Source organism: Nyctereutes procyonoides, unplaced genomic scaffold (assembly GCF_905146905.1).
Source record: "Nyctereutes procyonoides isolate TBG_1078 unplaced genomic scaffold, NYPRO_anot_genome, whole genome shotgun sequence".
In the NCBI taxonomy this organism is placed as follows: Eukaryota; Metazoa; Chordata; class Mammalia; order Carnivora; family Canidae; genus Nyctereutes; species Nyctereutes procyonoides.
In genome coordinates, this window is record NW_026575122.1 from 28,044,665 (window position 1) to 28,061,724 (window position 17,060).

General features: G+C 35.4%; 1 protein-coding gene across 1 annotated transcript in view; it reads left to right on the forward strand.

Annotated features, from left to right (window-relative positions):
• CDK17 (cyclin dependent kinase 17) overlaps positions 1-17,060 on the forward strand; it is a 110,243-nt gene that overhangs the window by 51,184 nt on the left and 41,999 nt on the right. Inside the window, exon 2 of the mRNA XM_055336490.1 lies at positions 12,537-12,683. Within this exon, the coding sequence (XP_055192465.1) occupies positions 12,566-12,683 (118 nt within the window). The 5' untranslated portion in view covers positions 12,537-12,565. The remainder of the gene's footprint in view (positions 1-12,536; positions 12,684-17,060) is intronic.

Genomic DNA, 17,060 nt, shown 5'->3' on the forward strand with positions numbered 1-17,060 from the left:
TTGGTTTCAGAGTAATGCTGGCCTCATGGAATAAATTTGGAAGTGATCCCTTCTTTTTAGTTGTATTTTAAAGATTTTATTTATTTGAGAGAAAGAGAGAGCATAAGCAGGAAGAGGGGCAGAGTGAGAGGGAGAAGTGACTTCCTGCTAACAGGGACCCTGATGCAGGATTCCATCCCAGGACCGTAAGATCATGACCTGAGCTGAAGGCAGATGCTTAACTGATCCACCTAGGTATCCCTCTTTAGTTTTTTTAGAATAGTTTAAGAAGGATTCTTGTTAATTCTTCTTTCGATATTTGGTAAAATTCAGGCACCTGAGTGGCTCAGTGGGTTAAGCATCTGCCTTCAGCTCAGGTAATGATCTGGGGGTCCTGGGATCGAGCCTTGAGTTGTGCTCCCTCCTTCTGCATATGTCCTCTTTCTCTCTCTCTCTTTCTCAAATGAATAAAGAAATAAAATCTCTAAAAAAAATGCTTGGTAGAATTCACAAGTAGAATTCACAAGTAAAGCCATCTGGTCCTGGGCTTTTCTTTGTTACAAGTGCTTTGATTACTAATTCAAACTGCTTACTTGTTGAGGGTCTGTTTAGATTGTCTGTATCTTTTTGAGTCAGTTTTGGTACTTTGTGTGTTTCCGGGATTTGTCCATTTCATTAATTATCCAATTTGTTGGTGTGTAGTTGTTCATATTAATCTCTTATAACACTTTTTATTTCTCCATAATTGATAGGTTGTCCTAATTTTCATTTCTGATTTTAGTAATTTAAGTCCTTTCTTTTTTTCCTTAGTCAACCTAGCTAAAAGTTTGTTGACTTTGTTGAGTATTTTCCCCAAAGACCAACATTGGGTTTTGTTGACTTAGCATTGTTTTTCTAATCTGTTTTATTTACAATATAATCTTTATTATATCTTTCTGCTAGCTTTGGGTTTCATTTGCTGTTCTTCTAGCTTTATAAAGCATACAGTTAGGTTGTTGACTTGAGATCTTTTTTAAATTGAGATCTGTAAATTTCTTCTCAGCATTGTTTTTTCCTGTATCCCATAAGTTTTGATGTGTTTTTGTTTTCATTTGTTTCAAGGTATTTGTAATATCGCTTATGATTTCTTCTTTGATCTGTGGGTTGAATATGGTCGTTTAATTACCAAATATGTGTAAATTTTCCAGTTCTTTCTTTTTTTAATTTAATTTCATTTGAGACAGGAGAGAGAGAGAGCAGGGGGAGGGGCAAAGGGAGAGGAAGAGAGAGAATTCCAAGCAGACTTATAGTTGAGCATGGAGCGCAACATGGGGCTCTATTCCATGTCCCTGAGATTGTGACCAGAGCTGAAACTAAGAGTCAGATGTTCAACTGAGTCACCCAGGTACCTCTCCAGTTCTTTTTTTTCTGTTACTGATTTATTTCATTTTATTGTAATTGTAAAACATACTTTGCATGATTTGAATCTTTTTAAATTTATTAAGACTTGTGGTCTTACTAATATCTGTTATGGAGAATATTCTGTTTGTACTTGAGAAAAAGGCGTATTCTGTTGTTAGGTGGAACATTCTATATCTGTCATGTCTAGTACACTAGGTAGCTTTCTTGTTCAGATCTTTTATTTCTTTATTGACCTTTTTCTCATTCTTATATCTAGTGTTGAAAATGGGGTATTGAAATTTCCAATTATTATTGTAGAACCATCTATTTTTTCAATTGTTACTTTTAATATATTTTCAGGTTTTGTTGTTAGGTATGTATGTGCTTATAATTGTTTTTTTTTTATTTTTTATTTTTTTATTTATTTATGATAGTCACACAAAGAGAGAGAGAGAGAGGCAGAGACACAGGCAGAGGGAGAAGCAGGCTCCATGCACTGGGAGCCCGACGTGGGACTCGATCCTGGGTCTCCAGGATCATGCCCTGGGCCAAAGGCAGGCACTAAACCACTGCGCCACCCAGGGATCCCTGTGCTTATAATTGTTATGTATTAATCTCTTATTAATCTATAGTAATCTTTTTGTCTCCAGTAACCTTTTTTTTTTTTTTACTATTTTAGTCTATTTTGTTTGATAAAAATATAGTAATTCTAGCTCTTTTAGTTACTGTTTGTATAGAACACCTTACTCTATCCTTTTACTTTCAGTCTCTTTATGTCTTTGTATCTAAATTAAGTCTCTTGTAGACAATATGTAGATGGACCATATTTTTAAAATCCATTCTGCCAGTCTCTGCCTTTCAGTTTGAGTTTAATCCATTCACATTTATTTTTCTTTTAATTTTTCTTTTTTTAGAGTTTATTTATTTATTCATCAGACAGAGAGAGAGAGAGAGAGAGAGAGAGAGGCAGAAACACAGGCAGAGGGAGAAGCAGGCTCCATGCAGGAGCCTGACATGGGACTCGATCCTGGGTCTCCAGGATCACGCCCTGGGCTGAAGACGGCGCTAAACTGCCGAGCTACCCGGGCTGCCCAATCCATTCACATTTAAAGTAATTACTAATAAGGAAGGATTTACTTTATGGTCTTATTTCTTGTTCCTCAATTCCTCCATTATTGCCCTTTTTTGCACAGTTGATTTTTTTATAGTGTTATTTTTCTGATTCCCTTTTTTCCTTTTCTGTAATATTTTTTAGTTAACTTCAGTGGTTACTTGTCAGTTAAAATTAATATCTTAAACTTACATTAACCTAGTTTGAATAATACCAACTTAGTTCAATACTAGATAAACACTGATCCTGTGTATCTCCATCTTTCTTTTTATCTTGCTATTGTCACACATTACCTCTTTATACATTGTGTGCCCATTCACATAGACTTATCATTTTTTTATGTGTGAACTTTTACCTTTTAAATCATATAGGAAAAGGGAGAAAAAAAGAGAAGGTACAAATCAAAAATAGAATTATACTATCTTTTATAACTACATATAAACTTACTTTTACTAATATTCTTTATTTCTTTTTGTGATTTTGCTAGTGTCCTTTCATTTCAGACTGAAGCTCTTCCTTTAGCTTTTTTTTGTGTGTGGCAGATGTACTACTAATGAATCTCCTCAGCTTTTGTTTATCTGGAAATGTCTTAATTTCTCCTTCATTCTTGAAGGATAGTGGAGACACAGGTGGAAGGAGAAGCAGGCTCCTTGCAGGAAGACCAATGTGGGACTCGATCCTGGATCCTGGGATCATGCCCTGAGCCAAAGGCAGACACTCAACCACAGAGCCACCCAGGCGTCCCAAGATTTTTGTTTCTTTATTTAAAGACATCATTCCCAGTGTTTCCTGATCTTTATGGTTGCTGATGAGGTATCAACTGTTAGCATCATGAGGGTCTTTTCTATATGTCAAGTTTTTCCTTGCTTTCAACATTCTTTTTCTTTCATTTCTACACTTTGAATATAAAGTATTTTGGCATGGATCTCTTTGAGTTTATCTTTGGAGTTGGTTGAGATTCTTGGATGATGTTATTGTGTTCATGTTTTTCATCATGTTTCGGAAGTTTTCAGCCAGTATTTCTTCAATCATTATTTTTGCTCCCTTTTATTTCTCTTCTGCTACTCCTGTAATGCCTATATGAGTATATAGGTCCCTCAGGCTCTGTTTGTTTTTCTTCATTCTTTCTCTTTCTGTTCTTCAGACTGGATTATTTTGTCTTTATTATGTTAAAGTCCACTGATACTTCTTTCCACTTATTTAAATCCATTGAACCCTGCTAATGAATTTTTCATTGAGTTATTATACCTTTTAGTTCTGGAATATCAATTGGTTTCTTTTTTTTTTAATCTTATTTATTCATCCATGAGAGAGACAGAGAGGCAGAGACATAGGCAGAGGGAGAAGCAGGAACCCCTGCGAGGAGCATGATGTGGGACTTGATCCCAGAACCCTGGGATCACGCCCTGAGCTGAAGGCAGATGCTCAACCACTGATCTAAGGCATCCCTATCTGTTTTCTCTTATATTTGTCTCTTTTTTTTTTTTTTTAATTTTTATTTATTTATGATAGTCACAGAGAGAGAGAGAGGCCGAGACACAGGCAGAGGGAGAAGCAGGCTCCATGCACCGGGAGCCCGACGTGGGATTCGATCCCAGGTCTCCAGGATCGCGCCCTGGGCCAAAGGCAGGCGCCAAACCGCTGCGCCACCCAGGGATCCCTTATATTTGTCTCTTTATTGATGTTCTCATACATTGCTTTCCTTTTTTTTTTTTTTTTTTGGTCATTGGGTTTCCTTTAGTCCTTTGAGCATATTTAGGACACTTGATTTAATATCTTTGACTACTAAATCCAAATTCTGGACTTCTTTAGGAATGGTTTCTGTCAAATGCTTTTTTTTCTTGTGAATGGGCCATGTTTTGTTTGTATGCTTTGTAATTTCTTCCTGTGAGACCTGGACATTGTGTTACAATGTAGTAATTTTGGAAACTAAGCTAGATTCTCAGACTCCACAGGTATATGTGCACTGTTGAGGCTGCTGCCATCTGTTTGTGACTTTCTCAAACTATTTTTGCAAATGTGTGTTCTTGGTTGTGTGTGGTCACTGAAGTTTCTTTTCCATTATCTTTGCAGTTAGCCAGTGACCTGATGAAGATATTGTTTAATATCTGGCTCAAACAGCAAAAAATGTTGCTATCTCTTTAAATCTTCCAATGGATGTTATAGGAAGCCCCTAAAGGGCCTTAAGGAAGGCAGCAGTCTGGGGGATCCCTGGGTGGCTCAGCAGTTTAGCACCTGCCTATGGCCCAGGGCGTGGTATCGAGTCCTGCATTGGGCTCCCTGCCTGGAGCCTGCTTCTCCCTCTGCCTGTGTCTCTGCCCTTCTCTCTCTCTGTGTCTTTCATGAATAAATAAATATAATCTTTTTTTTTTTTTAAAAAAAAAGGAAGGCAGGTGTCTGCATTATCCCAGTTTCTGATCTGCCAGACTGACCAAAATGTGCAGCCCCTAATTTTTTGATGTCAAGGTTCCCCATTGCCTGCCTTGGCACCAACAGCTGCCCTAGGAATGTATGACAGAGCTGAGGAATGGGCAGTGTTAACTGGTTTGCACATGTGGTTCTCCTAGCAGCCTCTCCCTTTTAGCAAACACTCATGGTTGTTTTAAGTATCTAGTCAGGTTCCATGGTTCTGAAGTAGTTGATTCTGGTTGTTTTTTCCAGTTTACTGGTTGTTTTGGGTGGAGGGACCAACCTTAACAGCTTCCTACTATGACATTTTTTCATCTCAAATGTCACAGTAGTCTTACATGGGCTTTCGGATGTGGTCCTTATGAATGGAGGAAAATCCTTGGTAGGTTTCTTTTTTATGGATTGTGTGTTCAGATTTTAATCCACAAAGGATTAAGATATTTAAGTGTTTGGGGAAAGAAAATTCCTGTAAGCATGATTGGGCTTTTATTTCAGTGCTCTCTCAGTGGTTTTGTATAGTAACTTTGTGTTTTATGTAAATAAGAAATTTGTCTCTTTGGTGAAAAAACTTAATTTTTAAATGTTAGTTATTCCTCATTAAGTGGTTAGCTTACGTATCGTAGAAAGCATTAGATGTTTATTATGATTTAATTATTGAGGGGAAAATAATAGAAAATTTGGTTGCAAACCACTTAGTGGGTTTATCTCATTTATAACAGATTTAAAGCCATAGTCCCTACAGAAAATGTTATAAAGAAATAAATGAAATTGTCTTCTATTGTGAAGTCCTATTACTTTACTTCATATTTTAGAACTTTTGTCTGCCTTTTTAAGATTGGATTTTAATCCAAGCTTTAAAATGCTCAAATTGTTCTACATGTAAATTTTTGCTTTTTTTACCTAAAGAAAAGTCATTTAGATATTTAAAAACAGTCCTCAAAGGCATAAGCAGACAATTGCCACTCTAATAAATCCTTTAACATTAGAGAACTTTGAATTATAAGGTAAATTTGCATCCAAAGAATTTCTTATCACAAGTGCCAGAAGGACCACAATATGTCTCCATTTTTGCAGGTTAACACGATAGTAGAAGATCTATTTTGGGAATGTTAACAGTTTTCTTAAAAAGGTTGCATGTGTGTATGTGTGTTTCCCATTCTTAGGACGAAACTGAGTTAGCATTCCAGAATGATTTTCTGTATTCTGTAAATAAACAGAATGGTTTCATTAAAAAAAAAAATTTTTTTTCTTAATTTAACAAGTCAGTCCCAGATCAAGTTTAGCCCCAGGTGATAAAGTAGGATAACACAATTCTGGTTTCTTTTAAGTACTTGTAGTTGGAAACATACTGTTGTTCTGAGTATCATTTATTGCCCTTTTACCTTGCTCTAGCTATGATAAAAAGCTAGAGATATTTTCAAGAGCTACAAAAGCATAAACATTTCACATTTATACACACATACATATGTACATATTTGAATGGGGATATATATGTGTGTATATGTATGTGTGTACATGGATATATATGATAACATGCAGTGAGAAAAAAACTAAGAATAAAGAAATAGAGTCCGAGTCAGGAAAGAGTCCTTTGAATATTAACATGATGAAAATTTGAGCATTTATAATGGTTTACTGTGTAGGTAAATCTTTAAAATATTAAAACAATTGTGGAGTTTTTGTTTAGGGTTTATTTTAAATTACAGTACATTTAAGGTGAAAATAAGTTTTTCAATGGCATGAATTAAACATTAAACTAAAAATTTAGGTGTTTACCATAAATCACATTGTTACCTCTTTTAATATTCCTGAAAATGATAGTGTAAAGATCCCAACAACTCCACATAAAAGTTTTTACTAAACTGGGTACAATATTTTAGAAAAACTCTTGAGGGTTTTGATTTTAGGAAATCAGCACTGCTTTATTACACTACAGTAGAGATTAATCAATTTTAAAGCTAATGTAAGTAATCTTTATTTCTTAAAAGGTGTTTTTATTATACCATTTTATGTGTTTTTGTCCTTACCTAAAGAGGGAAAATGTTGACGTGTAATTCTACTTAAAGGTGATTAGAAATATCAAGGGATCTATTTAATTTGGGAGTCTTTTTTCTTTAATACTGATTTAGACTGTGACCATAAATTCTTTAACTTCTGTGTTTACTGAGTATTTTGACTTAATTAAAAGGTTACAGTTATGCCATGACAGATAAAAAGAAGGGTCTTCATTTGAAGATGTGGTTTTTGAAAATTTTGTGGTAAGATTTAGCTTATAAAATGAAGTGGTTTTTTTTTTCTCTTGCTAGTATGTACTGGAAATGGCTTTCTTATTGCTGATAAAATAGAAAATACCAAAGGTTTTTTTTTAGATTGGAATTACCTTGATAGAAAATAAATGCAGTGCATACTATTCTGAGTTATAAAACATAGGATGTCTCTTGATATATTGTTCAAATACATTTTATGAAGAAAAGGTTAAGGTTTTTGTGATTCCTTTTTTTAAATTGTACTCACTTAAAACTACCAAGATCAATTAGATGCTCTATACCAGCATTGTCCAATAGAAATATGTGAACCCCATACTTAATTTGAAAGTATATTTTAAAAAGTAGAGTTAATTTTAATAATACATTTTATATAACCAAATATATCTGGAATTTTTAAATGTTATCTATACAACAATTAATGAGCTATTTATGTCCTTTTAAAATACTATTTTAAAATACTGAGTTTTTAAAATACAGTTTGTATTTTACATTTACAGTATAAGGCAGTTTGAACTGACCACTTAAGTGGTCAGAATGGGATGTTACTATTTTATGTGAATTAATTCTATAATAACATTTCTGTTGTAGTTTGTTGTTTGATCCTTGTCATCTGACACAACAAGCAGCAAACTTTCAAACATACTATGTGCAAGATTAGAAAGTGGTGATGTCTATATAGTTCGATAGACATTGGGATGATGCCACTATGTTTGAAAATATTGGAGTTTGAACCTTGGCAGTTGTGAGCTACCAGCTCTTGAGAGTTTTTGTTTTGCTTGGGCATGCAGATTTCTTGAAGGTGTGTGTGTTGGGGGTTCCTAAGACCATCCTCAGGCTTGATGATTTGCTAGAAGGAAACAGAAGTCAGAGAAAAGCATAGGAAGAGCTTATGGTTATGATTTATTACAGTAAAAAGATACAGATTAAAATCAGCTAAGGGAGAAGTGTGTGTAGGATGGAGTCCGAGAGAAACCAGGTGCAAGTTTTTAGTTAACCTCTCCTACTGGAGTTGCATGGACAGTGCTTCCTTCTTCCAGCCACCTTGTATGACATGTGCAGTGTTGTCAACCAGGGAACCTTAGTTGAGTCTTGATGTCCAGTATTTTCACTGGGGATCAGTTACATAGGCACAGAAGTACCCATATAAATATCTTAGCTACTCTGTCTCCACCAGCTTCCCTTATCTCTCCTCTCCTCTGAGGTCCAACTGATAGTGTGGCTTAAACCCCAGGCATACAAAAACAGACATTTACCATAATTTACATTGCTAATATAAATTACCTGGTGTGGCCCAAGATTTTAGGCAAACAGATTTACCAGGCAAGATATTCCACGGGCTTAGAAATTATTTCCCAGTAGTCTACCACAATTAAGTCTTTTCTTTGGAATGTGCAGAGTTTGAGCCGCAACCCACCCCCGCCAGCTTATAGAGTTACCTTACCGCACAGGGTGATTTGGATCCCTATAGCAGAGTATCTCTAGTATAAATTCTTACAGTGACAGAAGGGTAGATGAGATTGGCCATAGCTCAATTTACCTTAAATATCTAATATGTTTTAAACAAACGGCATGGATTACTGACAAGGTAGAACTTGATAAAGGCTGACTGAGAAGTAAAGAATCTAGCATGTAGAACAGCCCTGTAGTAACAGGTTTTTAGTTGGAATCAACTTTTATATTTTACTGACTGCCTCCTATAAATTCACCTTGCTTCGTGAAATACATATATTACCTATTTTATTTTTTTTAATATTTAATTGGAGTATAGTTGACATACAGTGTTATATTAGTTTCATGTATACAACATAGTGATTCAACATTTCTATATGATGTGTTATGCTCACCACAAGTGTAGCTACAATCTGTCACCATACGACCTCAATACAAGACCCTTGACTATATTTCCTATGCTGTGTCTTTTATTCCTATGACTTATTCATTCCATGACTAGAAACCTGTATCTTCTACTTTCCTTCATCTGTTTTTGCACATATCTCCCTGCCACCCCATTCCCTCAGTTCTCTGTATTTGTAGGTCTGATTCTACTTTTTGTTTTATTCATTTGTTTGTTTTTTAGATCCCATATATAAGTGAAGTTAAACTGTATTGCCTTTTTCTGACTTATTTCACTGAGCATAATACCCTCTAAATCTATCCATTGTTGTTGCAATGGAAAGATCCCATCCTTTTTTATGGCTATGTAATATTCCACACCACATCCTCTTTATCCATTCATCTATTGATGGACACTTAGGCTGCTTCCATTCTTGACTATTGTGAGTAATATGCTATACACCAAAAAGAATAAAATGCCTAGGGTTAAACTTAACCAAGGAAGTGAAAAACCTGTGCTCCAAAAACTATAAAACATCGATGAAAGACATTGAAGACCAGCACAAACAAATGGAAAGATATTCCATGCTCATGGATTAGAAGAATTACTATTGTTAAAATGCCTATACTACCCAGAGCAGTCTACAGTTTCATTGCAATCCCTATTTAATACCTACAACATTTTTTACAGAATTAGAACAAATAATTCTAAAATTTGCTTGGAACCACAAAAGACCCTGAATAGTGAAAGCTGTTTTGAGAAAGAAGGACAAAGCTGGAGGTGTCACAATGCCAGATTTAAAGATCTACCACAAAGCTGTAGTAAGCAAAACAGTTTGGTGCTGTCACAAATATACTACCTCTTTTAATCCTAAATCTCCATTTCTGTGTATGATAGAGCAACTTGTATTATACTGAATATTCTACAGAGAACTATTTGATATGGGGGGAAAAATGAATTTGAAGGCATGGTAGAGCTTTGAAGTTAGTCACGCCTTGAGTCAAGATTCAGGAGAGAGGGGATATAGACATATTCTATGCTGGTTTCCTTCTTAAGGCGTTTTCTAGCTCTTAAGTTATTTTGGAAAGGATGATGAAAGCTGAACATTGTAGAAGAGATGAGCAAAAAGCAACTGAGGAAGCTAAGTGGAGCTTTCAATAGTTTTTGTTGGTTGTTCTAGCCCTAGGTTTGTTTGCATTTGGAATCCTTTGAAGGGTGGCATACCATAAGAGTGGTAACAAATCAGAGGTAGGCCAGTCTTTACAATGTTTGAAATCCAGTCTCATTCAGCTCAGTTCTTGATTGGGTTGAAGTGATCTGCTCCTACTCTGACTGCTTGTTAGAAAAAAAATTAAATCATCTCTGGAAGAAGGTAACATAATCTTTTTTTCCTCTAATTTTTTCATATTTTCGTGTAATCATCACATACAATTAATAATATTCAATTAAAAATTACTAGGTATACACAGGACCAACAGAGATAAGTCAGCAGTGAAATAAGTTATGCAGACTGGATTACAGACAAGAGCTTTAAAATACTTTAAATAATCTATTCATGAAAATAGATGACAAGGTGGAGAATTCCCCTAGAGAACTGGAATCAATAGAAAAGAATCAAATGGAAATTTGAGAACTGAAAAATATAGTAAGTGTAGATGATTTTAACTGTTGATTGGACACAGCTGAAAAGAGGATTAGTCAACAGGAAGATAACTCAGTAGAAAATACTCAGTACTATGGATTTGTCCTGTTGGTGTCCCGACCAAACTAAACTGAGGAACAGGGGTTTTTCAGTATCTCACCAAAAAAATATCAGCTGTTTTAAAGCTTAAGGATAAAAAGTGTCCTTATTAGAGTGCAGTTACAACTTTTGCTATTTTAATGTGTGTGGTTTTTATATTTTTGTTATAGGTTTTAAAAAAATATAATGTAAAAAGTAGTTGGTAGGGCATCCCTGGGTGGTGCAGCGGTTTAGTGCCTGCCTTTGGCCCAGGGCGCGATTCTGGAGACCCGGGATCGAGTCCCACGTCGGGCTCCCCGTGCATAGAGCCTGCTTCTCCCTCTGCCTGTGTCTCTGCCTCTCTCTCTCTCTCTGTGTGACTATCATAAATAAATAAAATTTTTTTTAAAAAAGTAGTTGGTAAAATACAATATTGTCACAAATTTCTGCTCAGTACCCTCCCCTGAGCCTTTGAGCAAATATCATATGATACCTGTTGAGCATACCTCACTACTTACATAGACCTAAGAATGAGAAAATAAGCAAAATACATAGAGATTCAAAGTAGCTACCCAGAGCTGGATGATAAAACATGTGTTTTAGCATAGGGGAATTATAAGGTTCTTACTTTTAGTTGGGCTAATGGTTATAATATGTTTGGTAATCTGGTAAAGTTGCTCATCACAAGTAAAAAATAGTAAACTAGAAAAGAAATTAAAAGTAGATTATTGAGAAAATCTTTTTGGCAGCAAATACTTTGATTTTATTTGTGATTCTACTATGAATCATACCATTGCTGTATGTACCACTAAGAAAAAAGAGGCTGTCAATTTTATTTTGACATCCCCTTAATGATAAGCTACATCCTAATTTCAGAGATGTTAAAATGTGTGGGAAAGATGATCCTAGTTTTAAATCTCAGTTCTATCATTTATTGTTCATTTTACTTTGGTCAGGGGACTTCTTTGAATCTGTGAATTTATTTGTGAAAATGGAATAGCATAGCTGCTATGGATAGTCCACTCTAGAGGTAGGAGGACTAAATGAATTAAACAATATGAAAGTGTCATTTGTACAGGGTATGCATTTCCTATTATGAATTTAGCTTTCATTTCTTCCTTTTAAAACTTGTCATTGGGGCAACCCCGGTGGTGTAGCGGTTTAGCGCCGCCTGCAGCCCAGGGCGTGATCCTGGAGACCCTGGATCAAGTCCCATGTCGGGCTCTCTGCATGGAGCCTGCTTCTCCCTCTGCCTGTGTCTCTGCCTCTCTCTCTCTGTCTCTATGAATAAATAAATAAATAATCTTTTTTTAAAAAAAACCTTGTCATAGTTAGTATAATAGGAAGAGGTTCCTAACAGCTGACCAAGGGAAGAAAAAAAAATGTAATATATTGGTTAAATAAGAACTTTAAACAGAAAATTCCTGTTGGAGTTGTTTAATAGTGTCAAACATCACCTTTATTCTCTCTCCAGTCCCCTTTACCTGTCGGGGATGATTAATATTTATAATGATGAGACCTATGCATCAAAATACTATATTGGTTTTTAAAGAGCACATTTTAGGAAAATTTCTAATCCTTCTAAATTCAGTTGTGATGCTTCAGACCTCCATTTTTACTTGGTTTTGTAGAATCCCTGCTCTTCTGATGATACTGCATAAATATAGCATTATTAATCAAAGTGTCTGGATCTTGAAGAAATATTGTGATTGGTGGACACGAGAACTCCTTTTTATATTTCTATTTTGAAGATTCTCAGTAAACTCAAAATGGCTTTTTTTTTAGCTTTAATTTCGTGTTCATTCTTTTTTTAATTAAAAAAATTTTTTTTTTTAGGATTGTTCAAGTCACGTTCAGTTGATAGGATGAAAAAATTTAAGAGAAGGCTATCCCTCACTCTTCGAGGAAGCCAGACTATTGATGAATCATTGTCTGAATTGGCGGAACAAATGACCATTGAAGAAAACAGCAGCAAGGATAATGGTAAATATTTGGCTGGGGAGGGGAGGGAAGGAGAGATGCTTCTCCTTTTTAATTACTTTATAAATTGAATTTGAATTTAATTTTCTGATAAGTTCCTAATAGCTTCCTTTTGTTTATTTGTCTTGTTCTCTAGTTCTTAGGAAACAGAAGACTACGTGACTTTTGCTTGCGCTTACTTATTGGAATGTTTCATTCTTACTGCAGGAGTGTTATTATACCTAGTCTCTAACCCTTATGGATTTTCCTGTCCTGTTTATCTTTCTTTTTTTTTGTATATTTTTTTATTGGCATTCGATTTGCCAACATAAAGTATAACACCCAGTGCTCATCCTGTCAAGTGCCCCCTTAGTGCCCGTCACCCAGTCACCCCATCCCCTTGCCCACCACCTCCCCTTCCACTATCCCTCGTTCGTTTCCCAGAGTTAGGAGTCTCATGTTCTGTCACCTTCTCTGATATTTCCCACTCATTTTCTCTCCTTTCCCCTTTAATCCTTTTCACTATTTTTTATATTCCCCGTATGAATGAAACCATATAATGTTTGTCCTTCTCCGATTGACTTACTTCACTCTTTCTGTTTTTTTAATTGGCTCTTAAATAAGAATACCTTATATAATATCATCCTAATTGTTAAATAATGGTTTTTAAGATAATCTAAGTTAACACAGCTTAAAAGTGTAGTAAGTTTGTGAAATTCCTGTTTGATGTTCCTCATAGTTTTGTGACAGTATATATGAATATGGACTATAAATGACAGGGTTCATGACATGAGTGAATCTTACTCTTTCCTTATTTTATATTTACTGTAGAATCTATCCATAATATTGAGATATTCATAATATCTACTACTTAACAGTAGATAGGCATATAACATTTCATGTGTTTGACAGTTCTTTTTTACAATGTAAAGTAATACACAGATGCTGATATAAAATGAAGAGCTTATTAAATTGAGTAGATTAAAATGTAAAATCCTGATGAAATTTATAGAACAGGGGTACATATTTTAAAACTGAAATAACCCTGGGGATGTTATAGTAATAATCATTAAGGAGTTTCAGGAATGACTGCCGGTATGTCAGGTACACATTCTCTGGCAAGCCTTTCTTCCCTGTGCCTGAAATTCTTTTGTTAGAAATTTGTGGCAGTAGGTGAAAGCTTGAATACCCTTACGCACTTCTGCTGAATGTAAATGTCCTTGTTGTGAGAGAGGGAAAGGTATAATGGAACGGGCTCTGAATTTTAGTTAAAAGTCATGGATTAGGATTTGGGATACAATAACACACCCTTATTAGTTTTTGTCTCTGAGTAAGTAATTTATCCTACTCAACCTTTAATTTATCTGTTTTCTCAGAAGGATCGTTATTTACTCAAGTTTATCTGGCTGGTTGTAATATGGAAGAGGAGACAGATAAATTCAGTAGAAACATTTTTTAAAAATAATAATTTGGATATAACTTACTTAAATGTTGGAGGGGGACGCATTTTTCATTTGGGTCAAAACTCAAAGATAATTTTATAATGTCTTATTTTTTTCCTCTTACTAGGAGCAAAATCCTTAATTCTCTCTTAGACCCTCTTTGAATTCTTGGTCTTTTAATTAAACCTTGGGGGTTTGTTTGTTTTTGAGAGGGCTGGGTGGGGGGCTGAAGGGAGAAAGAAAGGGGGAGAGAGAATCCCAAGCCCAGTGCAGAGTCCTCTGGTGGGGCTTGATCTCATGATCCTGAGATCATGACCTGAACTGAAATCAAGAGTTGGACTCCTAACCAACTAGGCCACCTAGACACCCCCAGTAAATGTTTTTAATAGTATTTTTAGACATATCACAGAAAAGTTAAGATATTTCAGGATCTTGTTTAAGTAGTTAACATTACTCCATTGAGAATATTTGTTAAAATTACTGAATTTGATGAATGAAATAGGTGACAATTTAAATATGAGGGAGAAAATAGATCACAGTTGAAAAAAAAGCAAGAATAATGTTTTATTATACATATATTATTTGAGGGCTTTCAAATGCAGTTATAACAAAAGTTACTTTTTTTGACAACTAAAATTCTTAAAGAAAACTGCATCTTTATGTTCTTAGGAAGTATAATAAAATAAATTTAACAGAATGCCACTTCTCATGATTACTTAGAATCTGAAGAAACCCCCCAAAACAGCAAAGATTGAAATGATCTAGTTTTCCAGATATTCCAGTTCCTTTTCTTTACTACTCAGTCTGTGTAATGGGGAAGTTTATTAAGTTGTTTCGAGTCAACAAGCCTAGTTGGTGGATATTGTGAGACTTTGTCATTCACCCAGGTTTTTTTCCTTTCTCCTGATGATCCTGATAGATGATAGCAGTGAAGTTTTTTGCAAGAGTGGATGACCACTAGGAGGTTGTAGGTAGTGCTGACTCTTAACAAATAGCAAGGGTCCATGAGAGAATGAGGTTAAAAGCACAGATTATGGCTGTATGTAGGGTCTGACAAGGATTAGATATTAATAGTGTTAAAAGAGCAGGATTAGGGTTAGGGAATAAGGAAGAGTACAGCATGGGCTAAGAAATCGCATGTTCCTGCTGATAGTTCACATAATCAGAAAATCCAAATGAATAAGATGCTTGAAATCATGATTGCCATGTTATGCTAAAAATCATTAGGAAGTCTTACTTTGAACTAACTACTTTGTAGAATAAGAGATCTGCTGTTTTTCATACAGATCGTCATTACTTTAAAAAATATTGTGGTAGGGACGCCTGGGTGGCTCAGCAGTTAAGCATCTGCCTTCGGCTCAGGTCGTGATCCTGAGGTCCTGGAATTGAGTCCCACATTGGGCTACAGGGAGCCTGCTTCTCCCTCTGCCTGTGTCTCTGCCCCCCCCCCCCCCCGTGTATCATGAATAAATAAATAAGATCTTTAAAAATAATACCGTGGGCAGCCTGGATGGCTCAGCGGTTTAGCGCCGCCTTCAGCCCAGGGCGCGATCCTGGAGTCCCTGGATTGAGTCCCACGTCGGGCTCCCTGCGTGGAGCCTGCTTCTCCCTCTGCCTGTGTCTCTCTGCCTCTCTCTGCATCTCTCATGAATAGATAAATATTAAAAAAAATAAAAAAATACTGTGGTAAAGTATACATAATGTATAATTTACTATTTTAACTACTTTGAAGTTTTTAGTTTTTGTGGCATTAGGTACATTCACATTGTTGTGCAGCCATCACATCACCATCTGTCTCCAGAATTTTTTCACCATTCTAAACTGAAACTCTATATTCATTACATAATAGCTCTCTGTTTTCCCCTTCCTTCAGTCTCGGGTAACAACTATTCTACTTTTCTGTCTTCTGTGAATTTCAAGGTACCTCATATAAGTGGAATCATACAGTATTTGTCCTTTTGTATCTGACTTTCACTTAGCATGATGTCTTAAAAGTTTCCATTTTTTAAAATACAACATATTGTCTTATTGAACTTCCAATTAATTGCTGTCATACTCTTGAGATGTTGGAATATTTTATGATTCATGGACCCTATTCTCTTTTCTGTACACTTTCCTTGGGCTGATGTTATCCAGTCCTGTGATTTCAGCTACTATGTATATGCTGACTATTCCTAAATCTGTATTTCTAGTCAGGATTTTTGTCTGGATCTCTGGATTCACATCCAAATATTAGTTGGCTTCTCCATATAGATATTTAATAGAAGTTGAACTTAATACTACCAAGCCATAATTCTTGATTTCCTTCCCCCCAAGTCTGCTTCTTTTCCAATTTCCCTCACTTAACCTAAACTTCTTAAAACTAGAAAACCAGGAATGATCCTTGATTTTTCTTTTTCACATTTCTGTTTCCCCCTTCTCCTTTCTATCATTTTAGTTTCATATGTATTTAGTAAGTAAGTAACTTTTAAAAACTCACTATTAATGATAGTTACATATATGCTTGATAACATGGTTACAGCTATTGTCCTTTTTACGTATTATTATTTATTTTTAACAGAGGCTCTGCTGTAGCTTTAAAATTTTTCTTTAGATAGATGTTTTTAATATAGGTCCTCACTAAAAGCTGGATTGGAGAATATGTATGAAAGTAATTTTGTAGCCATGTCTGCTAGCCTTTGATTCTGTCTTTATAATATATCCTAAATTTGCCTCCTTCTCTCCATTCAGTCCAGGCCACCACTGTTTGTTGTTTAGGATACTATAGTAGTCTCTTCTGTTTCCCTTCTGTTGATTTCCTCTCATCTGTTCTCCAGCAGCAACAAGAGTAATGTTTAATTTTTTAAAAAATTTTTAAATAATTATAGATTCAAAGGGAGTTGTAAACATAGTACTGAGAGGTCCCTTGTGCTCTTCTCTCAGTTCCCTCCTTTGGTTACATCTTCCTTAACTATAGACC